An 8,306-nucleotide genomic window follows, 5' to 3' on the forward strand; every position below is an offset into this window, starting at 1 on the left:
GGCTACCAAAGGATACACTCAGATTGAAGGGCTTGCCTATTTTGACACTTACTCTCCTGTTGCTAAGTTAACCACAACCAGACTTATTATTGCTCTAGCTTCAATCAACAACTGGTTTTTACATCAGCTTGATGTAAACAATGTATTTCTACATGGAGAATTGCAGGAAGATGTCTAGATGATTGTTCCTCTAGGCATTAAAACTAGTAAACACAATCAAGTTTGTAAACTGAACAAGTGACTTTATGGATTGAAGCAAGCAAGTAGAAAGTGGTATGAAAAGTTAACATATGTGCTTACTCAACAACATTATACTCAAGCTTCTTCAGATCATTTTCTCTTCATTAAGAAAACATTTGAGTCTTTCACTATGATTTTGGTGTATGTTGATGACATAATTTTAGATGGAAAATCATTTGCTGAATTTAAACACATCAAAACCATTTTAGATACTTCATTCAAAATCAAAGACTTGGGACAGTTGAAGTACTTTCTTGGCATTTCTTTTTGCTAGAGAAAGTATACCTTGACTTGCTATCTAACTCAAGCTATATTGGCTCCAAACTCATCTCTACACCATCTGATCAATCTATCAAGATTCATCATGATCCTGGGAAACCTTATGATGACATTCCAACATACAGAAGATTGGTAGGAAGATTATTGTACCTTAACACTACCAGACATGATATAATTTTCATCACCCAGCAATTGAGCCAATTTCTTTCTAATCCAACCATTACTCTTCACAATGCAACCTTAAGAACTCTCAGATACTTGAAAGGTTGTCTTGGAAAGGGTTTATTCTTTCCCAGAAATTCATCCATCACTCTCCAAGGTTTCTCAAATGCAGATTGGGCAGGATGTCTTGAGACAAGGAATTCTATATTCGGTCAATGTTTCTTCTTAGGTCACTCCCACATTTATTGGAGAACCAAGAAACAAATCATTGTTCCCAGATCCTCATCTAAAGCAAAATATATGGCTTTAGCATCATCTACTTGTGAACTCCAATGGCTCCTTTACCTTCTTCAGGATCTTCACATCACCTGTTCCAAGCTTTGTGTCTTATACTGTGATAATCAAAGTGCACTTCATATAGCGACTAACTCTATATTTCATGAGAGGAGCAAACCCTTAATTAGAGAATGATTGTCATATAGTCAGGAAAAAATTGCAAGCTGGCATCTTGAAGCTCCTCGCAGTTTCTTCTGAAGACCAAATTGCAGATATTTCACCAAATCACTCCTTCCTGAGTATTTTTCTCTACTTTTATCCAATCTGGGATTGATAGACATGTATCAACCTCCAACTTGTGGGGGACTATTACATGTAAACGAGAAAGAAGATAATTCTACTAAGAACACACATTTACTTGCAACCTAAGCTACCTTAGCCTTAGTTTACTTAGCTGCTACATAACACTTGTTAGCTTATAGTACACCTACACTCTTGTATGTGTGTGTCTATACACACACACACACACACACACACACACACACACATGTGTGTGTGTGTATCAGTTGTAACACTTCATTCATCAATAAGAATTCACTTGCTATTCATTTCCTTGTTTCCTAATATAATTAGAGACGAAAGTAGTACATCAATTTTGTTTGACTCGTTTTAAGTTGTAAGCCTGAGAGATGAATATCAGCGGGAGGACAAATTATACATGTACCATCATAGAAGTTCATAGCTATGGGAGCTTGGGTAAAGATGATTGAAGCTATGGGAGGTGACCTCTCCAAGCAACAAACATACATCAAGAGATATTTGTATTAACTTGGCCAACCTGGAACCATCATGACCATCAAGCCCTTTAGTTTTCTGCCATTACAAAAATTTCATCTACCTTTCCACAATCTATGCTAATAATCAAATTAGTACACTGTATCTTTTAAGTAAAACCTTAAAATTAGAAGTTAAATAATTAATTGTTACTTTCAATCACCAAGTCAAATGTCATGGACCTAACACTGTCTATATTGAGAAGGAGAAAGCAAGTCAATTCAATTTGCATTTGTCTTTGTTGAAATATGATGCACAGTTCTAATTTCTAGAATATATTAGAGAAAACTAGAATAACATAAAGTTGCTACATGTTTCTAGATTGTTCTATTAATGTTTAGGTTAAGTTAAAGCCTAGAAACATCTATAATAATCTTGTGTAGATAAGGCAAACAAAGGCCTAAATTATTCTAGTTCTAGAAACATCTACAAGCACCTATAAATAGACTTATATGGATGCAATGTCAATAATATTGAAGGCTTCGTTATATCATAATTATAATTCTTTCCTCCTGCAATGAGCTAATTCCTAATGTGTTCCTCTTGTCCAATGCTACTAACCACTCTACCACTAGCTTCTACACAACTATATACTCCCTCCGTCTCACAATAATTGTCTCTTTACCCATTTTTCTTTTTCTCAAAATAATTGTCACTTTAGAATACCAATGCAGCATTTATTATTTTTTTTCATAATTATACCCTTATTTATTGAATTTCATTCAACTTAACTCCTCCACTAACTACAATTAATAAGGGTGTTTAGTAAATAATACTAATTTTACCATCAAAATCAACACAATTAATCATTTCCTTAATAATCGTGCATAAACCTTAAACGACTATTTTTTAAAGACGGAGGGAGTATCTTCCAAGTTCCAATGGTCTTTATACATTCTACGAAATATAGTAAACGTAACAAAGTTCAAAACTTTAAAGGTGAGAAATAGTTATATCTCTTCATGCACTAAAGTCTATAAAACTGTAAATCATGTTCACATTTTATAGGCATGCATAAAAGATACATGCAATTCAGTGCATAGGAGGATTCTCTCAAAACCATTTTCATCATCTTTTTATGGATTTTCTATAAATCAGTTTTTTTTTTTTTTTTTTTTTGAAAATGATTAGAATGAAGAAGACGATGAATATCTAGATTTGAGGATGACGATGGAATGAAGATGAAGATTTGAACCTGCCAGATCACCATTAGACAACAACGTAACGTAAATTTGTAAGTGTGATTTAAGTTCAAATTAACAATATCAATTGATATAGAATCAATTATTTTTTGAAAATATCAAACTATATATAAGAATAATTAAGAAAATAAAAAGGACTACATGAACAACACCAACAATATATAATTCAACTTAATACAACTTAATAAAACCTTGCACTTTAAAAGTACAATATTCATCAAAACAAGACCAAATCTTGCATAATCTAGTTAGATTGCAAAGTCGAAATTTAAGCAACAGACTTGCTAATTCCATCGTTATAAGAAGGGTTTAATATGTGATTCGTCCCTGCAAATAGGGCTCGCTTAAAATTTCGTCCATGCAATCGCTAATCCTTTTTTTTTGCCCCTGCAAAGTTTAATCAGTTAAAAATTCGTCCTTTGACCCAGTTTAATCACTGCCACGTCAGCAAATCACCAAAATGGCACGCGAAAGGACGAAAATACCCCTGGCTTATTTTTTTTCCTTAAAAAAAATTTTCAAAATTTTGAAAATTCTTTTTTTAAATTTAAAAAAATCTGAAAAAATCATAAAAAATTTCGGAAAAAAATTTTAAAATTAAAACTGAAAAAACTGAAATTTTTCCGAGAAAAAATCGTAAAAAAAAAATGGGGAAAAATCTGGAAAAAAAAGTTTTTTGAAGGAAAAAACAAAAAAAAATAAGCCAGGGGTATTTTCGTCCTTTCGCGTGCCCTTTTGGTCATTTGCTGACGTGGCAGTGATTAAATTGGGTCAAAGGACGAATTTTTAACTGATTAAATTTTGCAGGGGCAAAAAAAAAAGATTAGTGATTGGAGGGACGAAATTTTAAGCGACCCCTATTTGCAGGGACGAATCACATATTAAATTCTCAACAAACAAAAAACTAGAAGTATGTTTGGGATTCAAAATCAATCGTCCTCCCTTCCCACCATCCTTATAATACCCAAGATCCGAACAATTAGTAGTAGATCCATTAACACAAAATACAAACTTATAAATATATCGAGCTCCACCTCCATTTCTCCGAATAAGAAACGTGCCATTCAATATTTGCATACCAGGATAGTTTTCTGGACCACCAATACCAACACAAGATTCTTGAATAACATTATCAACAAATATCAACCATTTTGAAGATTCAACACAATCAGGCTTCGTAACGAACTCAATATCAACTGGTTTACCTGTCAATATTTCACCATAGTAAGGGTCTCCTGGTACGCTGAATTTCACTGGTATACCTCTTTCAGTAGTCAAATCTTGTTCTAAGACAGTAACCGGACAAGTTGAATCACCAGTTTTTCCTAGATACACTCTTCCAGCGGTGATATACATAAATGATGGTATCATGGCATAACGACCCTCTGGATGAAGGGGCACCATGTATGAGTCCATTATGTATTTACCATCTTCATATGAGAAAGCTAGTGGAAGATTGGTGATGAAAGCAAAAAGGAAGAAGGAAATCGTAAGTGAACAAATAAACTTCATTATTATTATTATTTGGTTAATGAGAATACTGGTTGGGTGTTTTGGAAGATTCATTACCTCTCCCCGTATATTTATTTATAGTTGTATAAAGAAGTGAACACCACTTTCAACGTCACCTGGTTCATTGATATAATTATACTTGTTTTTGGAGCTTATATATAGCATGTGACACATTTTTTGAATAAAGGGACACACGTTAATTTAGCATGTGCTTTTGTTTTATGTCTATAATATGTTTGTACTCCCTCCGTTTCAAAATGAGTGTCGCTTTAGCCAAAATGAATGTCGCTTTCAGTTTCCAGTGTAATAATAACTTTTTCTTTTAAATTGTACCCTCTAATTAATACTCTGCACACTACTTCCAAAGTACTACTTTTAAAACTAACCAAATAGTTAATAAGGATAATTTGGTAAAGGGTCATGTTAACCAGTGCCCCGGGGGCACTGGTTAAGGAAGCAAAGATAGTAATATTTGCATTGATAGTTGTGTAATCAATGCATTAAAAGCTAAAAAAGTATCTTTTTTGACTTAGAATTTCTTCTTTTAGCATCCTTAACCAGTGCCCCGGGGGCACTGGTTAACATTTCCCTTTGGTAAAATAACCATTCTCTTTCTTTTAATCATTGCATTTCTTAATATGTGTGTAAACACCTACGACACTCATTTTAAAACGGAGGGAGTATAATAATAATAAGTTAATATTGTTAAATAAAAAAAGTTATTTGAGCTTATGTTATTTGGTTTTGTATGTTAGTAATCTCGTCATTAGGTATTATATATTTTATCTCAAACCCTAAATTTCTCTGTCCTCGTGAACTTAACTCAGTTGGTATGGACAATGCATAATATATGTAAGGTCTGGAGTTCGAACCCCGACCACCACAAAAAAAACCCTAAATTTCTCTTTTATCTATGATCTTCTGATGGGTTGTCATCTCCATGTTAGAGGTCTTATCTATCCTAATAATTACTAATTCTTTTAGGATTTTTATTTAGGCTCCAACCACTTGTAAAAGTTGATCTTGCATTAAGATTAAAGTTGAAACAATTTTTTTTAGAGGTGGTTTAAATATATTCACATTAGAGCATCTCGTGGTCCACGAGTACCATAAACCTTATTTTGAGAGGATTTTTTTAGTGTTTTTTAAGGAGGAATTTTTTAGTATTTGTTTAGTGGTTTTGTGAGGGCACATATGCTATTAGCCTTTGTTTAAGTGAAATAGTTTTTTTAAGTAACAGTCATTTTATAATAATTTTCAGGATAACTCTCTCTCTCCCTCTCCCTCTCAGTCATGCTATGATTGTGTTTTTATTCACTCTATTGCTTTTTCTCAAAATAAAAAGGAAAAATATGGTGTGCCAAAAGTTGTCGGAAAATACTCGACAAACATAGGTGAAACTATGGGTATTAATTTGGCAGCCATGTTATACGAGTGAGTATATGTTTAGTCACTCAAATAAATATATTTAGCTCTTTCAAATAAGTTTATTAGTCAAAATTTACGAGAAAAAAGATACGTAAAGACTGTACAAAAAAAAAAAACTTAAAGATTACCACTTATTTGATAGATTTATTTCGTCATACTTTGACACTTTCGCTATTTTCAGTAACTCAAAGAAACTTTTTTTTTGTCAATTAGCCTATAGACTAAAAATTAAGTCATTAAAGTGAATAAGCAGAGAATTCAAAATTTAAAACCCAACCCTTGCATATCGCAATACCCCTACAAACTACAATCTGAGTTAAACTCATTGTTAATATATAATAATAATCGTAAAAGCTTTATAAGTAATGGATACAATTTCTTAATAATAATGGTTCTATTGATAATATTAACCACACTTATATTAGTCTTATTCTTAAAATTAAAAAATTATAGTACTCTTTCTGATTTTAGGCCTATTAATATATGCAATGTTATTATGAAAATTACAACTAATACCATTGCTAACAGCATTAAAAGCTTTTTGCTTATGGTTATTTTAGACCAACAAAGTGCCTTTTATCCTGGGAGCTTATATTACTAATAATACCCTTTTGGCATATGTAGTTTTTCATTATACTGCTAAAGTTCAGAGATGGAAGTAAAGCTTGATCGGAGTTAAGTTGAATATGGCTAAGGCTTATGATCATATTGAATGAAACTTTTTGGAAGATACTCTCCTCACTTTGTGATTCCCAATTAATTTAGTCACTAAAATTATGTTTTATGTTAGAAGTGTTACTTTTTCTGTGTTAATCAATGACGCTCTATCCCCTTATTTGTTTTTCATTTACGCAGAAGTTTTCTCTGCGCTGTTAACAAATAGTAACACTGAAAGGGACATTAAAGGGATCGTCGTTATAGCTAATAATTCCCCCCACAGTTACTCACTTGTTTTTTTTTTGTTTATGATAGTATGGTTTTTTTGTAGTGTTGATGCTCATGAAGCTAAAAACCTTTTGGATATCTTTGATACTTGTCACGCTATTTCTGGGCAGAAGATCAATTTTCAAAAGTCAGAAATGTTGTTTAGTAAAAATACTAAGCATGAGATTAGTAAGAGTATTTAAGATGAGATGGCTATCAGAGTGTCTACCAACATTGATAAGTACTTAGGAATGCTAACTCAACTTAGCTGGAGTATATACATGGATTTTTGAGCGATTTTGGATAAATTAGTAAGCTTAAAGGATTGAAATAGGTAAATTTGTCTGGTTTATATGATGAGTTTTTTTGTCATACTTCATGTTGTGTCTGATAATATTGAAGGACTATATGTATTTTTTGGTGGGGACGAACATATGAGCATCAAAGGATAGGTTTAGGGTTCCTTATGTATTCATTTGCTTAGAATAGGTTTAGAGATCCCAATATTCTTTCAAACGAAGAAAATTTTCCATCAATATTGCCCAATGATCATAATGACCATCAAACTTGGGAATAATAGAATGTACGAAATTACTACAATCATTTTCCGCCATTCTTCTAAACTCCTTTTACTTGAAAGAAAATTGCAATTTCTTTCTTGATACACACTTATTTCTCTCACCCCAATTGTTTCCCTCACACTCACTCACTCACTCACTGTGGATCAGGCCCCAATAATGGAGCTCTGATACGTACCAATTGTTAATACTAATAATTATCATACTGGTTTTATGAGAGAATGTCTTATTTTATTGAGAACAAGAATTTGGCTTTATATAGCCTTACACATAATTCAAAAATGGAAAGCGTGAGTATAGATGCAACCACATTCCAAAGCCATATAATGTGTAGACTATGTCCCAAGAGAAAAACTAAGTCATACTTCCTAATAATAGAAATAGATTAAGGGCCCGTTTGTTTTAGATTTTAAAAAAAAAATATATTTTTCTTTGTATTTTTCAAAATGGATTTTTTTGAAATTTACTCGAAAATAGCAAAAGTTATTTCAAACTCATTTGGAATAAGTTAAAAAAGAGTTTTTGACATTCACTAACTTAAATATTGATTGTTCGAGATTTTACATAGTAAAAATCACATATTTTTTCAAAATGACATCTTTCAAAAATGATTTTTATGAAAAGCTATTTGAAATAGTTTTTTTTTTTTTAGAGATTTTTTCAAAATTTTAGTATCCAATAAAAATTATAACCAAATAATGAAATACTTGGAATGACATTTTAAGATAAACTATTCAAATAGATTTTTCATTTGAAGCTTTCCTTGAAAATTTCTTTGTTAAAAAAATTATAACAAAAATCCATTACACTACCAAAATCTATTTTATAAAAAAGTTATAACAAACGGGCCCTAAACATAACCACATAATAA

At 31.8% G+C, this 8,306-nt stretch overlaps 1 protein-coding gene across 1 annotated transcript; it reads right to left on the reverse strand.

Annotated features, from left to right (window-relative positions):
• Nucleotides 1-3,719: 3,719 nt before the first annotated feature.
• Nucleotides 3,720-4,506, reverse strand: LOC146953576 (kunitz-type trypsin inhibitor-like 2 protein). The gene has a single exon (XM_085748865.1). It carries the CDS (start codon nt 4,503-4,505, stop codon nt 3,840-3,842), a length of 666 nt encoding a protein of 221 aa, XP_085604991.1. The 5' UTR covers nt 4,506; the 3' UTR covers nt 3,720-3,839.
• Nucleotides 4,507-8,306: the final 3,800 nt, after the last annotated feature.

This window comes from Medicago sativa, chromosome 1 (assembly GCF_051527215.1).
Source record: "Medicago sativa cultivar Bolivia chromosome 1, Bolivia_mono, whole genome shotgun sequence".
NCBI lineage: Eukaryota > Viridiplantae > Streptophyta > Magnoliopsida > Fabales > Fabaceae > Medicago > Medicago sativa.